Source organism: Corvus cornix, chromosome 1, assembly GCF_000738735.6.
Source record: "Corvus cornix cornix isolate S_Up_H32 chromosome 1, ASM73873v5, whole genome shotgun sequence".
NCBI classification, from domain to species: Eukaryota; Metazoa; Chordata; class Aves; order Passeriformes; family Corvidae; genus Corvus; species Corvus cornix.
In genome coordinates this window covers 29,284,662-29,310,452 of record NC_046332.1, presented here as the reverse complement: position 1 = coordinate 29,310,452, position 25,791 = coordinate 29,284,662, and the positions used below count along the sequence as shown (strand labels likewise).

At 42.1% G+C, this 25,791-nt stretch overlaps 1 protein-coding gene across 5 annotated transcripts in view; it reads left to right on the top strand.

Moving 5' to 3' along the window:
- The window catches only part of TSPAN9 (tetraspanin 9), a 171,216-nt gene extending 147,732 nt beyond the window's left edge, over window positions 1–23,484 (top strand). For all 5 annotated transcript variants that reach the window (XM_039561217.1, XM_039561209.1, XM_039561199.1 and 2 more), the window contains 6 exons: window positions 13,427–13,618; window positions 15,219–15,293; window positions 17,428–17,529; window positions 18,129–18,260; window positions 18,381–18,464; window positions 19,435–23,484. In XM_039561217.1, the coding sequence (XP_039417151.1) occupies window positions 13,427–13,618; window positions 15,219–15,293; window positions 17,428–17,529; window positions 18,129–18,260; window positions 18,381–18,464; window positions 19,435–19,506 (657 nt within the window). In that variant the 3' untranslated portion in view covers window positions 19,507–23,484. The remainder of the gene's footprint in view (window positions 1–13,426; window positions 13,619–15,218; window positions 15,294–17,427; window positions 17,530–18,128; window positions 18,261–18,380; window positions 18,465–19,434) is intronic.
- Window positions 23,485–25,791: the final 2,307 nt, after the last annotated feature.

Sequence of the window (25,791 nt, the reverse complement as noted above, 5' to 3'; positions counted from 1 at the left end):
ATGTTTCATCATGGTATATGAAAAAAAATACCATAATAGTGATGAAACAGCCCCATGTCTTTCTCACCCTGACAGTAGCTGGACCATGGACATTAATCAACACTGAGCAGGATCAGACATGACCTCAGTGCTTCTTTTACTAAACCATTCTGGCATCTGTTTCTCTGCAGGTTCCTTCTTCTTGTAGTGAGTTTGGCATGAACATATTGTTAAAATATTCTAGATATGAACTGGAACATTTCCTTTTTTTCCCTTGCTTCCACAATAAGTATTCCTCAGTTTTCTTTCAGACAAGTCAGTGAAAACTTTTAAAATGTGTTTTCTTGGAAGTGATGCACGACTCAAAGACAGTTTGCAGCATGCATCTGTATTTGTTAAGTGATTTAATGCCACCGTCCCATGTTTGTTTTGGGATAGCAAAGGCATTTGTTAAATCTGTAGCCAACTGAATTTTCTTACTGAATATTCATGTTTTTTCTTGAGCCACTGTGGTTGCCTGTTCTTCATTTCCCAAAGACAGCTCTCTGGATGGGAGGGAAAAGTGAGATTCAGTTAACTGACAAGTCATCTGCCTACTCTGATGCTTTTAACTCTCCTCACTGTAGCACATGGCTGCTCTCCTCCCCCTTTTTATTTATCTGATCTGGCCCCTTTATAATGGCAACCCTTGTTAGTCTCTCTGAAGAGAATTGGGTTCAGCCTTGTAGTATTTCCAGCAAGCTGCAGGTGAAAAGTTTCACTTGCCTGAGGTTTTTTACATGTTGCAAAGTAATGAGATAGAGATGATTCAAGCAATGGATGGATAACACATAAAATATTTGTAATTGAAGACCTCTTGACAGAGTATTTAACAAAAAGTAGGAGGTGGTCCCAATCCACTGGGAGATGTTGTTTGCCAGGTAGTAGCTTCAAAAAAGAACATATCAATAGAAAGAGAGAAAATAACTTTAAATACTACCCAAGAAATAGTAAATCTGCACTGAATTACTTCTAATACAGTTTTTGTCTGGTTGATCTAATAGTTATTGATTATTTTTTTTCTTAATGAATGCTAAGCAAAGCCATTCATCCTTTATTATCATTGCTATTTCCCTGGTTTTTTTTTTTTGCTAGTTATTATCATTGCTATTACAAAATCGCACTTCATGAGAAGAGCAGACAGTGCAGAGGGCAAAGAACTTGTTTTGCCTGCCTTCACTCCTGTTGTCTGTTTTATTTGAGTATTGCAATGCTTGTTCTACTGACAGCTTAAGCAATACAAGGTCATTAGGAACTGGAAGCCATGCTACAGTCTGATGTGAAATAAGAAAAGCTGGAAGTCAGTTTTAGTCCTCAGTCAGTTGTCAGTGGTGCCAGATGTTGTGAATTAAAGAGGGGAGTGAATCCCCCCGAGTTGTGTGCTGTTTTAACATGCAAATTGACCAAGAGTAAAGTGCTTATAGTCCAACAAGTATAAGGCTTACTTCACACATATGCAGTGAACTGGTGTACAAATAACTTCTGAAGATAGTTTCTTCACACTGATTCCTTGCATCTTTTCTCAGAAGTGCCTCCAGCAGCTGAAAGAGGAGGATACATGTGGATTTGCAGAATGTAGTGTAAGCCCTTTTTGAGCAGGTGGAGAACTAAGAGTTAGAGATGCACAGTGTTCTTGGTTGTGGCCTGTAGTACGTCTTGAAGAGAGTATCTTAAGTCACAGCAACTTCTTTGGGGCTGGAGAGGTCCTCAGTCCTTTTACACAAATTTGGATGAGGATTGCTGACTGTTGCCCCACCACAAATCCTTCAAACTTTTTTGTTTGGTTGGTTTTGGTGTTTTTTTTTGTTCCTGCTGCTTTTATTTTGTATTAAGAGATATAGTAGAATTAAGCAGCTGTGGGTAAAATAAACAAAGAGGATAAAGCGGCTTCAGGAGAATTGGCTCAGGAAAAAGGAGACAGATTAACAACATGTGACCAGCATAGGTGCCTAGATTCCATGAAGTTATGCCAGTGGATGCTAAGCATTGCAAATGTGTATTTAATGGACTGACCAGAATCTGACTGTGCTCCTTGCTGGGCAGAAAGTGTCCATGAATAAGTAGTAGGGGCTTCCATCTCAGAAGAAAGTACAGCAGGTGCATGCCCCCTGAATTTGTGCAAATACAGAACAAATGAATTTAGCATATAGTTTTAAACAGCCACACAGTTCTGTTTTAAAAAGGCTTTAATGCAGTTGCAAAAAAAAAAAAAACTAGAGCATTGAGGGAACTCAACTGATCATGATTACATTTGTTTGTTTCTCTACTCTCAACAGAATAAAATATGATTTCCTGTCTTCTCTGAAATGTTTCCCTTGGGGCTTTTGTATACTGGAATTTGGACTGTTTGTTACTCTGAAAACTATCCTGGTAAAACAACAGGATGTCTCTTCCTGTTGACATCTATGAAAACTGTTGAAAAGTCTCCTTCCAGCTTTCAAAGCCTTGAGTGCTGGTGAATCAAATGGTTTTGGAAAGAGGATTTAATAATGAGGCAAACCAAATTTATTAGCCAAATCATGGTTGCTAATATGTACAAATCTTGTACTTTGTTGTGGTTGCACAGGGACTAGTAATTGCAGTTAAATATTCTTCAAGTTTCTCTAAGAACTGGGAAAACAAAATTCAGTTCTCTTTCTGTTCTGCAGGTCTAATGGGATGAAATAGCAACATACATTTGCTTTTGCTATTAAACACAGATCTGAATGTTTCTGTCGAGCAATGAATTCAGGAGATCTTTCTGTCCAGCTGGTTTTCAGATTGGATTTTCATTTCAAGTGAAATTAACTGTATGAAAATAAATAGGAAAATAAAATAAATAATTTAAAAATCATTGCAATTTCCATTTTGTAATTATAGTTATTACATAGGGAAAAGCCCTAAACTTACATCTCCTGACAAGCAGCTTAAAAAAGTGGTACGTTAAGAGACAGCATTGTAGTTTGCTTCCTGTTTTCAGTTTGAAGTCTGTAGATAGGGTCATTTGCAGGAATTAAAGAGAGACTGTGTTTAATCCCCAAACTTTGCATTTCAGAAAGAAGTCTTTTCAGTTATGTATGTTTAGGAAATAGGGCTTAATGCTCAGAAGTGCTTTGTTAGGCTGATGGATTCTCATTCATTATGATGAACTGCTTAGAGAATTTTTCAGCTCTTATCCCCATGCTTACTAATGAGAAAACGGTTTAACGTGAAGATTATGTATAATGCTTTGTTACTATATTTTAAATGAGCAATTATTGTCAGTCTGTTATCAAGGACAGCATAACTGTGCATTCTAATACATGCATAAGGTTAGTGTTTCTGTAGGAACCACAAGTCCTTTATGGGCATTATGAATTATATAGCCTTCGAAAATTATACAGCCTTTATGGATTTTATGTTAAATATCCTTCCAATCAGGTCTCCTTTGTGGAGAGACTGCATATTTCCTTCTATATTAGTTATTGTCTGGATTTTATATATGTTGTGTTTGACTTCTTGAACTCTCTTTTGTCTTTGGTGTTTTTCCATCCAGCAGATGAGTGATTAGGGCCCTGCCAGTCCTTCTGATTTCAGGAGTTTTAATATTTTTTTTCTAATACTGTTTCCAAGTTCTGCCTCCATTCTCCTTCCTGCCCTCTGAGTTTAGCTATCACTTAACTGTGTTGTGCACATTTTAATCCTTCTTCATACATCATCTCTGAATCTTCTTCAAATGTTCAGTCTTTACCTCCTGCACTTTGGGCATTGTGACTTATACACAAAAAGATGATAATGCTGACACTGGCACAACTAAATCTGACCTTTCACAGCTGCAGGCAGAGACAATTTTGGGTTTTTGTACTCTGTTGTCTTTGTGCATGCCACTCAAAATAGCTGTGCAGTTTTGGGAGAAGAGCTACTGCAGTCCAAAGTAATGCCTCATCCGTTTTGACACTTTGCTTTTTTGCATCAGCATTTCCCAAATCATTTTGCAGGAAGTCTGTATTTGGGAATCTCATTCTACAGGTGTATGTTCCTTTAAATTAATCCTTTGTTTGCTTTCTACTGCTGCATTTCTCCATACTCAGTTTTAAATATTGACAGCACCTAGAAATTTAATGAATGAGGTGTTTATCCCCTAATTATTAATGACAATCATTAGCAGATCAGGGCTGTGCTTGTCTTGGACACAAGATGTAAATAACTGAGTGGGTTTATTCCTTACCTGTTCAGGTGGGCACTGGGCACTGGGTACTGGGGGGGGAAAAAAGGGTGGGTATGTGTGCATAGTGGAGAATACGCCTGGAATATAGCTATTAATTGATAACTGAGAGCTTATCTCCTAATAGAATAATGGAAGAGGTGTGGTAGGAAGGGACATACTGAGATCATCTCGTCTGCCATCCCTTGCTTGAGCAGAGTCAGCTAGAACAGGTTACCCTGTAGATTGTCTACTCAGGTTTGGGATACCTCCGCAGATGGAAGCTCCTCAGCCTCTCTGGAAACATTGTTCCAGTGTTTGATCCCCCTCACAGGTCTTGCATCTAATTTTGTGTCTTAATTTGTGGTCATCTTGTCCTGTCACTGGGCACTCCTAAGAGGAGTCCAGTTCCCTTTTCTTCAGTGCCTTTTATCAGGTGTTTACACAGATCAGTAAGAACCCCCTGAGCCTCCTCTTCTTGAGGACAAACAGTCCCAGCCCTCTCAGCCTCTTCTCATATGAATGAGGCTCCTTTCCCTAATACAGACCTGTGTCTGTCTTGAGGAGCCCAGAAGTGGACACAGCATTCCAGCTGTGCTGGATTCACTGGTGCTGAGTAGGGGAAAAGGATAGCACTCAAACCTGCTAGACACATTCTTCCTAGTGCAGTCCTGGGTGCTGTAGGCCTTCTTGGCTCTGAGGTTGCATTGCTGGCTTCTGAACAGCTTGTTATCCACAAGTACTTCGGGCCCTCCACTGGAGAGCTGCGGCCCAACCTCTCAGCCCATTGTGTGTCCTGGTGCACAAGGTCATTCCTCCCCACATGCAGGACTTTGCATTCCACCTCGTTGAACTTCATGAGATGTCCTCCCTGCCTGATTCTTCATCCAGTCCAGGTCTCTATGAGGGACAGCTCAGCCATCTGGTGTGTCAGCTACTCGAGTTTGTCTGCAAACTTGCTGAGGGAACACTCTGTCCTGTTGTCCAGGTCACTAATGAAGAGGTTTGCAGCATGGCAATGGCAGCACTGGCCCCAGTAGGTGGGGTCTGTAACCCTTGGGCACATCTCAGCTTGTCTATGTCCTTCATCCTTTTGCTGCCCTTCCACCTTCTTGAAGTCTTCCCCCACTTCGGACATGTCCAGGCTTGTTCTGCAGTCTGGTGAAGTGGGGGACAAAACAGCCTTTTAGTGTTGTTTATATTTACACTTGAATTATTTATTCCATTAGCTCTTACTAAAGAACATTTTGTCCATTTTATAACTGTTTTCAGCCAATCACAGAGTGGCGACATTTGTTAAATGTAAACAATATGCCAGCTCCCTGCCATAAAATGTACAGGCACTGGAGAGACACACACAGGTGTGCTGATTCCTCAGCATGGCAAGAGAGCTCTCCCCATAGGGCTTCCACAGGAAAGAGGTTTCATGTGTTCATTAGAAATGACATGGTGGTTGTATTTTTCACAAATTAGGAAGAACATGGTAGCTGAGGAAATTATAAAATCATAGGAATGTTGCTTGACAGGAATCTCTGCAAGTCATATCAAGTGGTGCTGCTAGTGCTAGCTCAGGTCAACCATGACTGCCTGTAGCAAAGCATTAAAAACCTCTGTGACTGGAGATTTTGACACCTTGGTAACTCTCTCCAGTGCTGTACTAATTTCTCAGTGAAAGTTTCTCCTAAAGTGCAACTTGAAGTACCCGAGCTGCCCTTCAACTAAATAAAGAGAAGTTTAAGCTGTCCTTGACAAACCAACCAAACCCAGATCTTACAACTTCCTTTTACGAACACATCCTTTATTGAAGACTCCAGTGTGACCAGGGAAGAGCATCCAAGCCAAAGCTTAAGGCTTCTGGCTTCATATTTGAAATTTTGAAATGCTATACATTTCAAAAACACAGACTGATAAAAGTGTCAGAATTTAATGCTCCTCAGGATAGCTCTTCCTCTGCTAGCCCCACAGAAGATCACAGTCTCTGATACCTCATTTCAGTTTGTCAGGACCATCCCAGGAGTACTGCTTGGGGGAATGACTCCAGGAAGATGATAAATGCTTCCTCTGGCAGATGGATTAAGGAAATTCAGCATTTGCACAAATTCCAGTTCTGTACCTTCTATTACACACAGGCTGTCAGTACAACTAGACTCAAAGAAGACATCAAAATGACTCCCTTGTCTTCCATCAATGCTCAGTTCATAGGAATGTAGAGGAGTTTAAATCTGCCACATTGTTATGGCAGTAGCACTAAGTAGGTTTTATTTGAGTATATTCACCTACTTCCATGCTCTATTCTCATTTTCTAGCCTATGGCTGAAGAACTTCTCAGATTTTGATGTCCTTGCTGTATTTTGGATCATATTTGGAAGATGATCTTGCTTTGCAAGAGCCCTCTGAGACTGTTAGCTGTTAAGCCCCAGTTTTGATTAATCCTGTGGATTATCTAGACAGTGCAGGAAAATTTATCTAATCTTACCTGAAAATCTCCTTTAAGCACCAGCCCTGTCCAGAGATGGATTAACCACCCAAATCCGGAGCTGGCAATTGGCATCCAAAAACTTAATTCACAAAAAGCCTATCTCTGTTCTGGAGTGTGTTTTGAAGTGGTGGAAATCATGTAGTTCTTACCCCCGCCTCCTTCCAGAACAGTTACTCTGATCTGTAATACATTAAGATACCATAAATGAAGGAGAGGGGAAAATACTGAAAAAAAACCCAAACCCAAACCACACAAAAACCCCAAACCCCAGGATCAGAGTGAGAAGACTTTGCTGCTCCATCATTGTCTTCCTTATCTCATCTGCACACTGACTGGTCTGAGAGTCAGTTGGAGAAATGGTGGAAAATCTCTCTGTCTTGAAAAGAAGACCTGAGATGGGTCACCTTTATCTTGTGGAACTTACCAAACAGAAGGATAATATTACTGGCAGCTTTCCCAAAGTGTTGCGGACCCCAGCAAAGGGGAGAGCTTTAAGAGCCACCTGGACACTGAAAAACCTTTCTGTGCTAGGCTTTGGTGGTGCATTCTGCTTGTCCTCGTGGCTTCTTTATACTTGTCCTTTTGGTGCAGGTCATCTTCCTGTTGACTTTCTGTTTGAACAGAAGTCTGTCAAAACCTAATTCAGAGGCTGAATTTTTGTCACCGCCGTTGTCCTGAAATCAGTTCCCAGCACTGACACTTTTTTTCACAGTCATGCTGTCAGTATTTCCTTATAACAAACCTCCTGTGCTTTTTGCCATTTTATGGGGCCATATTTAAGCTGTACTGTGTATTTTTCATTGTATCATTTTTGCTTCAGGCAAGATCTTCTGTTTTAACACAGCACAGGGGAAGGTGGGGAGCTTTCTGTTCTCTGTAACTGGGCCACAGATGGCCCAGGGCTTGTTATTCGAAGTGGAGTACAAACTGAGACACTTGCTTCCTTTTGTCCCTCGTGGTTGTCTCTCATTATTTGGTTTCTAAATGTCTCTGCTCTATTCCAAGTGTGTTAAGAGCTCTCCTGGTGTTTAAGCAGCACTAGAAAGTCTGATGTCAAGAACAAACCTTCCCTCCACTCTTTCTCTCACACACACCTCTTTGTACAGCTTTTCCATCACACATTCTTTGCATGGGATGGAATGACGTCAAAAGTCAACAAGAATATGGCCTCATCCCTTTTCCTCTTGGTAGTGCTTTCCTTATCAGATTCCTTTTTCTGATGCTGTTCAAATGACTTCAAGGGTAAGTCTATCAATATTACTCAATTAATAAACATTACCAGAATGTTTACCCCAGCTTGTTTGCTGCTTGGTAGTTTTGCTGGATTCTGCACACATTATCTTACTCTGAGAAGTATGAAATGTCATTAGCTGTGTAAATACTAAGAAACAACAAATGCTATTACCAATATCAAGAATTATCTAGCCCTTACTGACAGTTGTGGGCATAATGCTTGATTCTTGTAATCACCTGTGGCATTATTCATCAATTTACTTCTCAGCTGTGTGGAGCAAAATGTACTACAAATGCTTGCTAATATTCCCCTTGTTCCTATTATTGGAAACATCTGAGATGCAGGCTATTTGGTTTTCTTACTGACCTCTAGAGTTGTGAATATTTCATTGACATCCTGTCTAATAATTCCTCCCAGGCTAGATAATCCTGTGCACAATCTCCTTCTGTACAATATGTCAGTCTTGGCATACCTCTGACCATCTGTGTTGTCCTTTCCTGGGTCTTGTAAATGCTTCCTGTATCTTTTTATGGTTAAGGCAGCTAAACCTGGGTATAATGCTCTATTGTGAAAGTTTGTATTGTATTAAGTCATACTCAAAAATGCGGAATAAAATAAATGAGCCCCTTTCCTATTCTGGTGATAGCACTTGTCAGTGAAAGGCTTGATTTGGGGTTTCTTTCTCTCTGAGTTTATCTGGAGTTCTAATTTCCCTCGCAGTATTTGAGACTCTTAATGTTTCCTAGAATGCTGTATGTTTTCTGGACACAGTGATGGAGACAGGTAGATGTTGAGGCACTGAAGAGAATTCAAAATGCAGGAGAACATGTAAGGAATGTTGGTGTTCCTTTTGTTTGCTTTTGAACTTAAAATATGTGTACCATAGCTTGGATAAATTGCCCTGTAAGTAAAAGTGACTGACTTTATGATAGTGTTCTGCAGTGACATAAACACCAGGGGAAGGAGAGATTTGATGGTTGCCTAGAGGATGATGATTTCTAATCATGAGAGGGAAACGAGCCAACATTTTTTGAGAAGAAAAATCCAGTGAAATTTATTACGCTGTTGAACCATTTCTCTGGGGAAGGAATGTCAGTGCCATCACTCTCACACAATTAAATACCAAGCAGCATATATTATTTAATTATATGGTGAAAAAGGAATTAATAAGATGACTTGATATATTCTTGCTGCTTTCACGCTCCAGGATTCAGTTGTTCCTAGCAGAAAGAGGTGGATCCTGTGAGAATAAATAGTTGTCAGAGCATTTTTGTAGTTTTTGCATTGTATAAAAAGTGAGATTGGTATAAAATAAAGTGTCAGGGAAAGGGTATTTTATTGCTAGAATACTAGCCAGCTTCGGTTGGTATGGTTGTATGCAATTAAGTCCCATGTCAGTGAAATTACTTGGGATTTTTTTAAAGAAGCACGAGTGAATAAAGCATTTGTCATGGGACCTGAGGTTTAAAACATAAATTTTAGCATCAGCAGTACTGCTGTGCAGTAGAATGGCAAAGAGAAAAACAGAGAAGAAAGCACAAAAATCGAGGAGCTGTGGAGAAGTAGGAAATTTGTGTTAAAACTTTTAGTGCTATTTGGTATGGGATGCCACCTTGTGGAAGTTTTTAGGTCATCATATCTTTTATCAAATCTCTTTCTGACTTTTTACTCTCTTAAGTCACTAGATAATCCCGCTTGCATAGATCAGCTTTTGTCTTTAATAGCTGCTCCATCACCTGATTTTTTTATGTAATCTGAACTTTCAGTGTAATTTAGGGGTGGAGAAATCTTACTTTGGGAGGTAAAAAGTATGTGAAAAGAAGTTTCCTTAGCTTTGGAGTGAGCTGTTTGGAGAGCATGATCGGTGCAGATACTGTGGTGTAATTGTGGTACTGCTCTCTTGGATGTTGTCAGAAAGCTCTGAACAGAGCTGTAATCACATTGTGCACTTTGGTGTGTTAGCTCAACCACTACAGCAGCTGGAAAGAAGCTATTCCATGACTGTCTTCAGCGGGACATTAGAGCTGCTGCAAGAAATAGCAAATGCGGATATGTCTGCATACATGATCGCAGCTGGATCTCACTTTGTTTCGCGTTGTAAAGGACTCTCCTCCCAGTGTGCTCATATGTCTGGCATTCATCTCCTTAGTGGTCTGCCTTGGGACAGCACAGGTGTGTTGCAAATCCACCAGACCTTTTTTGCAAACATTCCACATCAAGTGTCAATGCTTCTTCCCTGCTCAAGGCACTGTGGAAAGGGGAAGGTGCAGGTGAATGGTCTTCTGCCAAAAAGCAGAGTGTTTTACTGCTGAGTTTGCCAAAATACTAATGTGGCTACCACAAGCAAGTGAAGAAATGATACGCCCTGGATGGAAATGTGTGTGGAGGTTCTCCTGAACTGAGACCCTGCCAAAGGCGCATCTGTCTTTTCCTGCTCTCCAGCTGTGGTTCTCCTTCTGCTCTTGGTCCTTTTTTTCTTGTCTTCATGTCCATCCCATGGAGCACGTGTCCATTTCCTGATTTCCTATACTTGAAGGTAACTCTACCTTCCCTCATATAAGCAATTAGATGCTTCCAACTTTTTCTAAATAAACACAAACATGAACTTTCTGGAGTAATTTCCTAGCCACCTTTCTCTTCTAGACCAAATCTCTGTCAAGGATTGTGCTGCAGGATTTTTTCAAATGGTAAAGAGATGCTGGTAAGGGCTTCTTTCTTCTATCTCTTTTGCTATTATCTCATAACTGGTGTTGGATTCTGAGGTGTGATTTTTTTATGGGCTGAGCTTTGTATTAATCATGTGTGCTCCTTTTTGTCCTTTACTTGTCCTTCCTAAGCCTTTTGCCCCGATCTTGCTCTTACCACCACCTTGTTTATCTGCAATGATCTGTTGTTTTTGGCCTAATGATTCCAAAATTCATTGCACTCTTTCAAAACACTTGAGCTAGGGCTCTGATTTCTGAACTTAATAGAGTATGAAAGTCCAAGGAACACGTTTGTGAATGACCTTTAAAGTGTGAATTCAGGATCTGATGGAAAGTTACACTGAACAATTTTGGTCTTTGGTAGAAACTTCTTTGGAAACATTTACAGTCTCATCCATGGAGTGTCATGAAGTCATTGATTAAAGTGCCATCAGCTAATGGCAATGGCAGCCCTGGCAGCTTAGAAATGCTATTTAATATCTTAAATGAATGTTGTGTGGTGAGAGCTGTTCCTGACCTCCTGAACCATTAAGCTCTCAGCCCCAGCAACTGCCTGCAGTTCTCATCTAACGGTGCAAACAGCTGAGCCACAAGGGTGGATTCCTGAGTGAGCTTTAGGCACCAAAACGGCAGCAATTCAAGGACAGAGTAGATGAAATTTAAAGCAGGAGCAATAGGGTGGCTGATTCCATGATCTGCAGACAGTTTAAACCTGAGGCCATGGCCACTGGGTCCTGCAGCAGAACATGATCAGGAGGCTTGTGTTTTGCATCCCCCCACAGCTCTCTACTACTCCAGGTTCACACTGACCTTGCTGACATACCATGAAAAGCAATGAGAAATCAATTCAAGATTATTAAATGGAAAGGACAGATTTGAGGGAAGAGACAAAAGTCCTCTCCTGCTACATGTGTGTATGTTTTGTACCAGTCTTTTCATAGGGATAGTAGGTGTTTGACTTCTTCCTGCTACTCACACTCCTGTTGCAGCTGTACCCAGCTCTGTTATAGGAAACAGATGTTGTGACGTATTTATCCATAGCCGGTGATGCAAAGCTCCCCAACCCACTCTGTGGAGTTACTGTGTGTTGGGTTTTGGAAGCAGAGGTGCTTCCCAGTCTCCTTACAAGAATCCTGAATATTTCCTCTGTGTTACCCAATGCGTGTGTTACTCTGCTTCCCTTGGGAATGCCTGTGAGCATCTTGCATAAGGCTTGCTCCTGGTCCCAATTCTTCACTGAACTGGTGAATCTCCCTAGATGTAAAGCAGTTTCAAAAGCTTCAAGCAAACTAGAAAGGGGGCTCAGAGGGGACAGAAGGGTCAGAGGGAAAGTAAAAGAAAATAACCATGCATATGATTATAAACTATAAGCCTACCTCATAGATAAAGTGACATGATTGCAAGAAGATATTATTCTAGTTTTTCTTTCATGTTCTGTGAAGGAGCAAACCTGAAAGAAGTCAATTGTACCCTGAGCTATCAGCCCTGCTGGAAAAATCACCTTAGACAGCAGTGGGGATATTTGCCTAAAAGATTAGGTCTGTAGCTCTTCATCATGCCAGGTTAGTGCTCATCACAAGGCAGGGTTGAACCCTGGTTTAGTGGAGTTGCTGTTCTCTGATGTTTGGTTTTCCTGTTTGTGTAAAAGTGTGCAAGCTCGATGAGGTGGGTTGGGTGTGGGGAACCTGCCAGAGGCAAGAATTTTAATTCCTCTTGTTAGTCATTGCTGACAGATGAACACCAGCAGCTTTGAGGTATCACTGTAATGGTTAGGTGCAGCTTTGTTTTTCCTGTGTAGTGGTCCAAGTAAATTGGGGCAAAAATACTGATTTTGGGGTAGGTGGGTTGTCCTCTGATCCCTCTGTCAGTGAAGATGATGTGAATTTCACCTCTGACCTTGGCAAAGACTTGGTGGGAAACTAACAGTACTGTGGAGTAGCTCACGGATTTAATGAAAGTACAGCTAACTCCTACTTCAGATTTCACTGCACGGTGATCACAGATCAGGTGGGAGGTTGTGTAACAGCCATTCAGAGCGAGTACGAAAGGATGGCCAGCTTAAGGCCCCTCTAGTGCAACACTTGGCCCTTGCTCTGAAGACCTGCCCTGTGACTTAGGATGGAAAACCTTATTTCCTTAACCAGACTCGATGCTGTTAAGACTGAGAAGCAAGTGAAGTTAATTTTATGTAACATTAGCAGCTTTGCATTTTCTTCAGAGTAGCAGAAGCTGATCTTCCTGTAGATAATGTACCTAGAAATCTGATTTTGGTGACATTTTGTGAATGTTGGCAATCAACACTAAAGCTATGAGAACTCATACTAAAACCCAACCTGGCTACTGGGACTGGGCATTTTATGACAAGTATTTACTGAAATGATGCTTTTGATTGTAAATATCTTCAGGACTTCCTTGCCTCCCTGGGATGAGGCAATATAGGGCTGAATACTCTGAGACATTGCAGATGACTGCACAAATAAGTGCAATGGAGCATTCTTTCAAATAATATTTTTTATTTTCATAGAGAAAAATTGCATTGGGTTGCTGTTGGGAGGTCAGTGGGTAGTCCTGCTTTCATGTGCTAAGTCTCTCAGAAGAGAATTCTGCCATCCAGTGGCTTTTAAATAGAATTATAAGTACAGGTGACATGACCAAGTCTAGGTAAGATTTAGATTCACTTAGTTTCAGCACCAAGCCACTGAGAGCATTACTGCAGAACACTTAGCTGAGAACTTGCTTGTGAAATTCTTTCTTTTTAGAATTTCGGGGGAAGGACACATGACATTTATTTTAACGGTGAAACCTTTCTTTTGTTTGTCTCTTTGCAGTTATGTGGCTGTGGTCTGCTGGGCGTGGGCATCTGGCTGTCAGTGTCACAAGGGAACTTCGCCACATTTTCTCCCAGCTTTCCATCACTTTCAGCTGCCAACCTAGTAATTGCCATTGGCACAGTGATCATGGTGACCGGCTTCCTGGGCTGCCTAGGTGCTATCAAGGAAAACAAGTGCCTCCTGTTGAGCGTAAGATATCAGTACTCCTTTTCACTAAAACCAGTGGCTGTTGCCTTATTGTAATTTTATTTGAATGACCAGAGCAAAATAATCTTGTGGCTCACTGTGACACCGCCCTTGACTTTCAGTCTTCTGTATGCTTGCAGTATGACATCCCACAGCTTTGGTCGCAGTGATATCAATGGTACATTAGCAAATGTATCCTTGTTACTGTGTGCCCTAATGTATTAGGTAGCAAAGCAAATTGCTATCAGTTACCTCTGGATGGTTAAGCATGAACTGTAGGATCAACCTGGATAGCTCTTCTGGAAATGTCTGTTGGAAGGGTTGACTGAGAAAATCTTAAGCACAGAGCTGCTCAAAGCCTCTCATGGCTATTTTCTACATTGCTCTTATCTACGGGCTTTGTCAGAGGATGGTTGAAACCATCTGAGCCAAAGTTAAGAAGTCAAAGTCTCTGCCAGGCCTTATCAATAAAAAAATAAATATTCTGACCCTTGACAGTCTTGGTCCAGCTCTGAAGCACAAAGGTTGGGAACTCCTCTCAGAAAACACAGTGTGGATCACTCTTCTTGCATAAACACAAGAGGTCTCATCATTGGCCTCCCTGACTAATGATGGGAGGTTATATGGGGGAATATATAATACCCCCATATAAATATCCCCCTCAAATAATGGGGAGAGGAGAACCCCCTGCAAGGAGAGAGATATTGTGGCAGGAGGTGAGAGGAGGGCTTTCAAAGCAGACAGGTTCCAGTTCAGTCACAACTTATGAATCCAGATACTGGGACATTAAGGAGCATGTTTTCCTTGTGCAAAACTCTCATATATGACATTGGGGAACAGCTGGGCAGAATTCCTTAAACCACCTCAGAGAATTAAACAGGAGGGAAAATCTGCACCTAGGTTTTTGCCTTCCGATGGCTTGGTTTTGTGTGTTGCACAGCTAGGAAAACAGACAGAGATTAGTATTGAGGCCCATGTCATTCATCCACACTAACTGCAACACCAGCTTTTTTTTTTTTTTTTTTTTTAAAGATTTTATAGTCTTACAAGGTTCTGCAAAAGTCATTTTATACTATCATGACTGTCATGAGTTTCCAATTAAAGACCTAGCTGTGCTCCAACTGCTTCTTCCCCAGTGTCTGGGGGGGTAGGTGCCATCCCTGTCTGGAGCCTGCTAGGGCATAAAGGCAGGAAAAAAAATGCCAAGTGGGCATGAAAAGTAGTGAGAAACTACCAGAACTCACACTTGGGATGCCTCTGCAGAGACAGATATTTCAGATACAGAGCTGGGAATACAAGTGCTGAGTAATATGATGACTATTCCACAGTCACATGTGGTTCAAGCCCATCTGCTAGGGAATCATTTCTGAGGCACGTCACATCAGTCTTTGCGCTAAGGGATTTAGCATCTGTCCTGTAGGCTGTGTGAGGGAGGGACTCCCAGGGCTGTGTGCTGTGACAGCAGTCAAAAGGAGCAAGACAAAAGCATGCCTGAAACCTGCAAACTGCTAGTAAGCCTATCATCTTCATCGTTTCTAGCAGCCCCAGGTTTGCTCTCTAGTTGGCAAGTGTGTATACCCTGTCTCTTTTTTCTTTATTCTAGTTTTTCATCGTTTTGCTGATAATTCTCCTGGCAGAGCTGATATTAGTCATTTTATTCTTTGTTTATATGGACAAGGTAAGCAAATATGCCATATAGATTAATTATCTTTACTAGCATGTAAACCAGGTTTAGTTTTTTGTTTGATGAAGGTATGTGGGTTCTCCTTGATCTTCACTTTGGTGAGGGTTTAACCTTGATATTTTGGTGTCTCCTGTAAGCTGCTTCTGAAGGGGGAGGAGGAAGTGATGAGAACAAGCAGGAGAGAAATCCCCGAAATAAAGCCATGATCCAGAGCCTCCCTTTTTGTCTTGTCCTGAAATCTTAGATAGCCTTCAACATAGCTGTTTGATGTCTGCAAGAAGCTGATCATCTTGTAGTCCTGGCTTGTGAGAAGCCCTGCGTAAACCCTTGTAGCTTCTTAGGGCCAACTCTTGGAACAGGACTGGAGGAGAGAGGCATGGGATATTCACAGGCTATTCCAAATGCCACCAGTTGTCTCACTTGACTGGGCAGTGCCAGAGAGTTTGGCATGAGTGCAAAATGGATCGAGGCAGTTTCTCATAAAGCCCATCTGTAGGAATCTGCTATCTCATAGTGACTAAGTAGGCACAACTGGCTGGCCCATCAGATACATAACACTGGAAAAGTGCCTGGGGAACTGGAGACCTCTGCTAAACACAGGGCAGGACCTTACAGTACGAATATGTCCAGACTTATTTTAAAACAGATCCTCCCAGACCTTTATCTCTTCTCAGGTTGTCATTATGATGCTGCTACTTTCAGGGAGCTGAGGTGAACTTCTGATTTTGACTGGGTTGTAAAAGAGGGATGAAACAGATCTTACAATATCATTTATGCCAGGACCATAATCCTTTCTCTGCTACCAGCTCACTGCTGTCAGAGGCAGGGTACATTCCTACCTGCATCCAGGACTCTGGGCTCAGCCTGAAATTAATACAAGAAATGGGACATCTCAGATCTCTTGTTAAGCATTCTAACTTTATCTTCTAAAGAAAGAAGAACACATTTGTGTCTTGGTTTGAGACAAGTTTAGGGGGAAACGCTCTGGAAGGAGCATCTCTGGAGAAGGCAGGTTTCAGCATTCCCTCCCCCATTGATACAAAAGGAATTTCTTGGAGGAAAGTGAAAAACACTTCATTTAACAACCAAAGTGCCCACATGGCATGAGGAAAAAAAAAAAAGAATAACTGTTGAAATATTAAACCTCCTGGTGGATTTAGAGTTCCCTCTGTAGCTGGCTTGGCCCCTCCCGAGGTCCAAGGCCGGGATGTGGTGTCTCTGCAGCCTCCCTACCGGTCCATGGCCTCCACTGATCTGGTTCTCGGATCACAGCTGGGCTGAACAGTTCCAGAAGAAGATGGAGAAATTACCGGAGGATTTCGGTGTGCCGGTGTAGGAAAATTCCTTGCCTCAGCTAACAGGCTGGCTAAGAGCAGGAAGGTGCTCCCTTGGCTCTGCAGTAGCTGGAGAACAAGGGGAGCGTATGAGTCCTTGAACACAAACACAAGCTGAGGAATTCATGTGGCTTCTCTCCCCCCTCTCCTGGACCCAGCTTAAAGCTGTGGGACCCATTTCTGGGCATACAGCAGATGATAGGGGAATACAGTATTATCATAAAATCACCCCAAGACAGTTCGAAAGTCATAAATCCTACAAGCTTGTTCCCACAAGGAGAAAAACAATAATGTCTTTTTCCAATTGATTTTTTGTTGGCTATTCACTATAGCCTGCCTGAACCCATGCAAGGATAACTCCACTAAGGTTGGGAAGCAGGGACTCTTGATTTTGTGATATTAGCAAATTGAAGCAGGCCAGAGGTTACAGGCAGGAGAGGTTGCTGTGGGGTATTGCTAACAGCTATCTGTGGCAAGGTTACAGCAAGGTCAGCAGATTGATGCTCTTCATGTTCAGTTAGTTTGAGTCAGATGATGACTGTAATGATGGACTTTTAGCAGAGGTCTCCTATCTCAAGAGAATTAATCCACTATTTTGCAATCTGAGGGAGAGACTAGGCCTTGGCAGGTGCTTAAAGGCCCCAGTGATTTGTGAGAATCCTGAAGCTTTTCTACCCACGTTAAGTTTGTGGTGAGAGAAGGTAAGAGACAGATGTTCTATGTGTGTCTGTACCATTTGGTCCTTTCCTCTGAGCAGCAGTGCATTGACTTCCTCTGTCTTTTACATGGTGCAGGTCAGTGAGAGTGCAAAGCAGGATTTGAAGGAAGGCATGAAGCTATACAATTCAGAAAATAATATTGGACTGAAAAATGCGTGGAATATCATTCAAGCAGAGGTAACATATTTTCTCAACAGTAAAAAAGTAACAATTTGGTCCTCAAGGCTGCTGCAGTCTGTTAAAGTGTGGCATCCATGCCTAGTCTGAAAGATGGCTAATGCAGGTTTTGAGTTCTGATTTTGCATTCTTCAACATCCAGGGAATACTGTGAAACCCAGGATCAAAGTGTACGCTGTAAGGTGGAAGATGCTCACCTGTCTGGAATTCTCTGTGGCTATCACAGGCATAGAGATGATCTGAAAGAGCAGAGAGGCAGCAAAACCTGCCTAGGTGGCACTGCAGCTTTGGCAGGCTTTTGCTTTTAGCACTTGTGGGCTTATTACGTTATGTTTTGGTGTTTGGGCTCATGTCTCTGTGACAAGAAGACTAACATACCTTGGGTGTGGAGCCATTTATTTTCTTTAGTTTTGTTTTTTCTTTGTGTTTTTTAAGTATTTGCTTTAAGTGATCAGCAACCACAGAACACCTGAAACCTAGAAAAGTGTTGTGGTGGCCTTTTTGAAAATACAGAGTGGTTTAGTGGAAATAAAAGTTTGTGGTTGTGCATGATTTTCAAATTGTGCTAGTTAATTTATTAATCCTTCACTTCTGCACAGATGAAATGCTGTGGTGTGAATGACTATACAGATTGGTACCCAGTGCTGGGAGAAAACATTGTTCCAGACCGATGTTGTATGGAAAACTCCCAAGACTGTGGACGGAACTCTACTGAATCACTGTGGAAAACGGTAAGGCTCACTTTGCCCAGGTCAAGTCTTAGGTAGGGGTGGGAAGGAACAAAGTAGAGGGAATGCACATGAAAGAAAATGTGACCTTGGGGTTTCAATTTTCATCTTTCATCATTTCAGGGATGTTATGAGAAAGTTATGAGCTGGTTTGATGACAACAAGCATGTCCTCGGTTCGATTGGGATGTGCATCCTCATAATGCAGGTAATACTGGTATGATGTTTTTCAACATGGCTTTGATTAGGTGTCAGCATTCTTGACTCTGCCATGTGAAAAGTGATACCCAACTCTTTTGAGTTGGAATATTATTTCAAAAATGTCAGATTTGTTTTATGAGTTCATTTAAGGCCATGTGCTCAGAAAGAAAGCAGGTCAGTAGTCAGTCCTGCAAAGAAGACATGCTACACTGGGGTTTTGCTTGCCTGAGTTTTGACCTCAGGGTACCTCTTTGGAGTTCCCATATTAAACCATTTGTTATGCTGTCCTTTCAGGAACTGATTGATTTTTAATTTTGGAAGCAAATTCTAGAAATTACCAAAATGAGTCAAACCATCACCACTGAACTGAGTAGGTCAATGTGTTTTAAAAAACAAGTGCAGAAATATCATAATAATCTGTTAAGGTTTTGGGGTCCCTGCTCCAAGGAAGTGGTCACGGCACCAAGTTTGCCAGAGTTCAAGCATTTGGGCAATGCTCTCAGGCACGTGGTGTGATTTTTGGGATTGTCCTGTGTTTCCTGGCCAGGAGTTGGACTCGATAATCCTTGTTGGTCCCTTCCAACTCAGGATATTCTGTGATTCTATCACTGCCATATTTTTGGGGGAGAATACCTGAATCTGATATTTTTAGTCGCAGTTACCTGACCAAACAAGCACGAGTTGTTGGGTCAAAGGGAAGAGTCACTTGTATGCATTGATTCTGAAAAACTGTTGCACGTATGACAAAGAACCCTGAGAGCTTTTTTGCCTCCATCTGTGCTCAGACAGATACAACCCTGGACATCACTACGTGCCTGAACGACATACATTCAATTCTACTGCTCAGTGTTGAAGCTTGAGACATATGGCTAGTGTAGAATGACTGTTCAAACTACGGCTGGGCCATGAACACAGGTCAGCAGTGCAGTTTTGGCAGCCTTCCTGTACTAAAGCCCTTATTGTTTGTTTTCCTTCAGATTCTTGGCATGGCCTTCTCCATGACACTATTCCAGCAGATTCACAGGACTGGCAAAAAATATGATGCCTAAAGCCTCTGAAGCATTATCACATCAACCTTTCTGTCTCATCATGAAATGAACACGAGGAATGACTGCAAGGAGCATCACGCCTAGCCCTGCTAAGGGAATCCGTCCCACTGACAGATCCATTTTGTTGTTACTTGTCCAGTTATCACAACTTATTTGACTCTTTTTTTTTTTTTTCTGTTTCACATTTGCCATTTATTTGCCAAAGAGGGAGGAAACTCCCCAAACAAATGGATTTTCTACACGAAATCGTAGATCTGCTCTAAGAATGTTTCTTAACTTAAGAAAATGTTTTGCTCTACTAATCCATGCTATATGTGCGAAAATTTTGTGTGTTTGACTTCAAGGGAGAATTCTTCAAAGTCTTCCATTAGGTTTTCAGCCCTTATGTCCAATTTACTGGAAGACTCGGAAAAGCCACTCTAACTGAGAGTCCTGGGAATTGGAGCTGCTTTGCTTTGCAGCTTCTTGTACCTTACGGTGTATACTTTTTTATTATGATAAGGATGATGATTATTATTATGATGGATATAGCTTAGAATTTAGTTGCCTGACTTATAACTTCTTACTGTTTTTGGTTTTACACATTTATTGTACATTAATCTGGGAACTGCTGTGCGATCTCCAGAGGACATGTTTTTCAAAGCTGATAATAGGGGCGGGCAAAGACATAACTTTTCTCAAGTCCATGGGGAGGCATCATCTACCTTTATCAGGGCCTTGATGTCCTTACTGTAACAAAGGTATTTCCTTTAAAATCAGTGACTCTTTCCTCAGATGGAATGCAAAGCCTTCCCATTGGGCTAGACGATGAGCTTCCTACTTCTGTGAGGCAAAGTTCCAATGCCTTTACTCACCCAAAGCAGTGCCTGGCTGCTTTATGTCATGCTACTTCGAAAGCCAAAAGTAGTGACTAAGCAAGTTACTGCTGGCACAAAGGAGAGAGATTGCAGTCTGACCAACTGGCAGCAGACTTTGCCAATTATGTTGTCTGCTTCAAAAAGTTTGCCCAAGGCATGGCATGCTGCTGAATGTGAAGGAAGGGGATGGCAATTTGATGGCACCATTATCATGCCATGGCCTTTGTTGTAGGGATTTCCTCAGGCCAAAGACAGCTGTCTCCCTGCGCTAGAAAAGGCAGTTTGATTATGGGTGCCCAGATGATGCAGGACAGGGGCAATTTCCAGAACAGCAGCCAGAGATGGTATGTATTGTCACACCTTCAGTACAGAATTGTTTTTTGCTGACGGATTGCCAAGTTCATCCACTGGGGTAGTTCACTCAATACTTATTTTTACCAACATTCCTGTTAGAAAACTTGAATGTGTATTTCTCTACTTTGAATGCTTCTTCATTGCAAGGAGCCCCCACTTACCCATTGTTACAGGTTTTTGCTGTTTTGTGAAGGAAGAAGGAAAGGCTCAGACAATGGAGGATGTTTTGATTAAACTTCAATCAGGGCTTGACTCAGCTCTGAAAGAACACTGCTTTTTGCGTGGACAGCTGTCAGAAGCGACCTTCAAAGGTTACCTCATCCAATGTCAGTCTCAAAGAGGTATTGACACATATGTGAGATGGGATTCACTATGACATTATTGGGCTGAGTTTCAGAGACTGTTGAGGATGGAGATTTTGTGCCTTTCAGAGCCACTACTCCTCTGGTAAACAAGATTCTATTAATGTCCAGTCCAAATGTTCATACTTTACGCTCTAAAAAGATGTAATTTTCATTGTACCATTCAGCCTCTTTTCCTTGTGCTGAAAGAGCTGTTGAGCCACTTTATATCTGGGAGGTTTTAGTCCCCTGTTTATCTTCCTAATAAGTCCTGCATGCATCTGTACATCTGGCAGCAACAGTGTTTTGTGTGACCTACGTGTCACTTTTTTGAGTTCCTATGAAATTGGTGTGATGGGAAGGAGTGTGAATGTGTGGGAGATAGAGATGAATTTGGGTGTTGCAGTGAAGAAGAAGGTTACTATTCTTAGAGCACAGCCCTTGCCCATATGAGCACAATGCCCAAAGTTTCACAGGGCTCTATTTTCCCACTGAAGCAGACAAGGCCATATGGGTTCAGCTATTTCACTTGGATAGCCTTTGAAGGAGTCAGGGAAGAAGAAGAGGGAAAGCACAGAAACTGAATCCAGTTTTACTTCCATTTCTAACAAAAATTGGGACCAGGAGCATCTGAGCCTCACTGGAGATGGCTGTTCCATGTTGAAGAAGGGGCTCTGATGCCCAATGTATCTGCTGCTACATGTAAGACTGTATCCAAAGTTGCTAAGATGTGTTCCCATTTTTGCAAGAAAAGACAGGGCAGTTTTTGTCTGATGGCTCCACTGCATTCTCCCTTTGGGCAGAGGTGCTTAGCTTTCTCTAGATTTTCTGGTGCTCAAAAAGAGCCAGGTGCAGGGCTGAGTAGGAGCATCATCTCTGTCCTTTTGGGTCGCACAGTTGTACCTGCCACATCTTAAATTTTAATCTGCAGTCAGTTTTTGTACAAAAATGGTAAAATATATATTAGTGAAAGTAATAAGTAAATAAAAATTATTATGAGTAACTCAGAGATGAAATGTGTAGTTGCAAACTCAGCTACTTTGCCTTCCATCCAAACTTATTTTTCTAGAATGCTTCATTCCATTTCACGATCTAGCAGCATAGATCCTGAAATCTTTTTTTAATGACTACTTTAGGCATTTTAAGCACAGTATTAAGTGAGATAGTTACATGAGCTTCATGTATTCATCTCTATGAAGCCACCTACAGGAGAGGAGTCAAAAGCAGGACTGATTTGTGTCTCTAGCTGACTCTCTGATGTGGGAGGTGATGACAGACATCCTCAAAGAAGCAGAAAGGTAATACCACTTTCCAGGCAGCAAAAAACAGCTCTGGAAAGTGTGAGGTTGCAGCAGTCAGTTTGTCGGAGAAGGCACTAATTGTCCTGTAAATTGGTCAAAGGGAGCTTTGGCTCATGTATGTATGCACTTTTTTTTGCTTATGCTGGTGGGTGGCTGTCTGTGTGTTTTCCCCAAATGTCACTCTGATTATTTAACTATAAGTTTTTAGCATGTTTTTAAATAAAAACTGATACTGAGTCAAAGTATCTTTAATATACACAAATACTGATTTGTATAAATGCATACCTCCCTGTATCTCTAATTCATGAAAGCACAGTTCAAGTCTGTGAAAGTGCTGTTTCTCTGAGTGTTCCTTCAGACTGTAGCATACCTGCTGTCTTACTGTCCTTCATGCTCGGGAGCTGCCATAGAACTTATGCAGAGACAAAACAGGAGAACTGCCTGAAGAAGCTCTACTCAAAAGCTGATGAAGTGTAAGCAGTGAATTCTGCTCACTCTTGGTCGTACCAAGGCTGTTTGTTACAGGAAGCCCAGGTGGAAGGCGCTCAAAAAAAGTGCCCATAGCTAAGTAGCATGTAAAATGCTAAAAGACAATGACACAAATGTCTCCAAGATGACAGAAGATGCCTTGGTTATGTCATGCATTGAGTTCCTGGACTATGGCTATGTTAGGCCAACTCTCCTATCCTGTGTCCACCCGCTCCACTTCTATGCATGAAATACAAACACACAGGGAGGGTGCAAGCACAGAAGGCAGCCAGACTGATCCTCATGGTCTTTCCTGGGCGATGTATTGGTCAGGCATAGAAAAGACAAGGAGGAAAAGGGTGTTTTCCCAGCAGACGGTTCTTGGGAGCAGCATGGAATAGGCCACACATAATTCTGATGTAACGTCTTTCCATAAGTTGAGCAGCTTCATCCTGTAGCTGGCATGGGGAAACCTGGAGAAGTTTGCCTCTGGGCTAGCCATCTGTTGTGCAGTAGAGAGTAGACACTAAGAAACAACATGCCGTTCCCACCGGGTGATGTTTGCACCAGTGTTTCTTCTATGCAATACCTACTTTCGCCTTTATATAAAAGATTTTTACTAGGATGATATAAAAATAAAGGATTTTTTAAAAGGTGCCTCTTTCAGCTCATTTGTCTTCTAACCCCACCACCAAAACCAAAAAGGGACAAAAAAAAAATTTCCAAAAGATGACTCACAGAGATCTATTCAAGCTCTACAGCAGTTGAAATCCAGAGCTCTTGAAGCTGTTTCATTTGTGAAAAGATTCATCTCCCCTGCCTCCACCCCACCTCCCCCAGTCCTCTCTCATCCTTCAAAACAATATTAAAACAGAAAAAGGTCTGAAAAATCCCCAAATAAAGGAAAAATGGTTTTGAGAGCCTTATATAGGAAAGAGATTGCAAGTGTCCCAGAGAACACAGAGTAGCTGAAGAGAGGACAAAATAGTAGAGAGCTTGAAAGACGTCCAGAGGACACGGAGAAGTCTCAGACAAAATGTGAACATTGATTAACACTCAGATAATGATTACAGAATAGCCCTCCAAATGCCAGGAAAGTAGAAGATGGGCTAAAAGATCCCCAGATGAAACAGGAGCCAAGCAGAAGTGAACAAAGTGACAGAGAGTCCAGAAGAGATTCTGAGTGCATAAACTAGCTTCAGGGAAGGGAAGAAAGCCTGTAAGTGCTCAAGGAAACAAAATGCAGCAGTGTCAGAGGCCAAGAAAGAAAGAGATAAGGCAAAGGACCCTCCAGAGAATACAGAAGAGGTTCAGTGATAACAAGAAAGTATCAGAGCTGTTAAAGGAGCTTCAGAGTACTCGGTAGTGCCAAGGGTAGCCTCAAGAGAAGATTAAAAAAAAAAGGGGGGGGAGGGGGAAAGATTGAAAGTGCCACAAGGAGTAGCATCAAAGAAGGGAAAATGAGCCAAAATCTGTAAAAGACTCCTAGAACACAAAGTAGCCTCAAAGAGGCAAAGAAACTAGTAGAAAGCCTGAAAGAACCATGATGAACACAGAAGAGATTTTGACAATAACAAAGTATCAGAGATTCGGAAAGTGCTCTAGGAGTGTATGCCTGCAGCTGCTAAGAGAAGAGAGAGGCTAAAAGAGCAGCAGAGAATAGCCTTGGAGAAGGGAAGAAACAACCAGGAAGGCTGAAAAAGTCCCAGAAGAAAGAAGACAAGCTGCTGAGATGCCATGAGCCTTGAAGAAAGACTAAAACAGCCCCAGAAAATCCAGTCAAACTTCAGAAAAAAAGGGGCTGAAGGGTGAGTGAGATACGAAAGAGGCAGAAAGACTGAAAATGCTCCAAAGTCACCTCAGTGAGAGGAAGGAAGAAACTGAAAGGCAGCCATAGCAGCTTTGGAGAGGCTAGGGAAGAAGTGGAGAAGTTGGGATAGTCACAGAGAACAGAGTAGCCTTGCAGAGCTTGAGAGATTAGAAGAGCACCTGAAAGAACCTCAGAGAAGAGAGCATAAAGTCTGCAAATGTGAAGGATAACAAAGATTAGCCTCGGAAAGGGGGAAAAAAGTAGGCAAGAAAGAGACCCAGAGATCATACAGTAGCCTTGGAGAGGTGAGAAAGTACAGCAGAAAGCCTGGAAGAATGCTGAGAGAACAGAGAGTGGCTTCACAGAGACCAAGAAAGAAGCAAATGTTGAAAGAGTCCAAGGAGGGCACACAGTACTACTGGAGGGCCACAAAAGTAGGGGAGACACTAGAAGAACCCCACTGCATGTAGAGTATCCTTAGAGCAAGCTTTCCCAGCTAGGCTGGAAAGCCTGTTGGAAAACATGCTCTTGTCCTTGTTCCTCAAAGCAGGGGTCCATTGCCATAAAAGCCTGGCTGTGCCAAAAACAGACTGTGCAGCTGGGTGTTAACCCATGTGTTGGAGTCTCTCCTGCCCAAGCCTTTCCTTTCCACTGGCAGGACCAAGGAGAACAGCACCTGGGCTCCACCTTGTAGCCACCCTTGGTTTGCCTAAGGTCTTCCTTGACAGTAACACTGGTACACACATGGAGGAGCAGGCCAGAGGAACAGGCTGAAGTCCAGACATGCCTTGGTGCTCTCTGCAACAGCCCCAAGTCCTACCTCCCTGCAATCAGCAGGTCATAGAGGTATAAATAAGGTCAGTAGGTGGGTGCCTCTGCGCCCTGTAGAAGGAATCTCCAAGCTGTGTCCCAGCACTGGCTCAGGCATGGTCCAGATTCAGCTGGCTGTGGTGCATCCCTTGGCAATTCACAGCATCGAGGTGAACAGTGGGGCGGTGAGTGCATGGACTACAGCAGATGCTTGGGTGCATGTGTGTGTGCACATTTGAGTATGGGAATGTGCTGTAGCTGTGTGGAAGCCTGACTCGGTGTACACCAGAGGGACTCTGGAGATTTTATTTTCTCACTTTGTGGCAGGTTGACCCTCACCCACA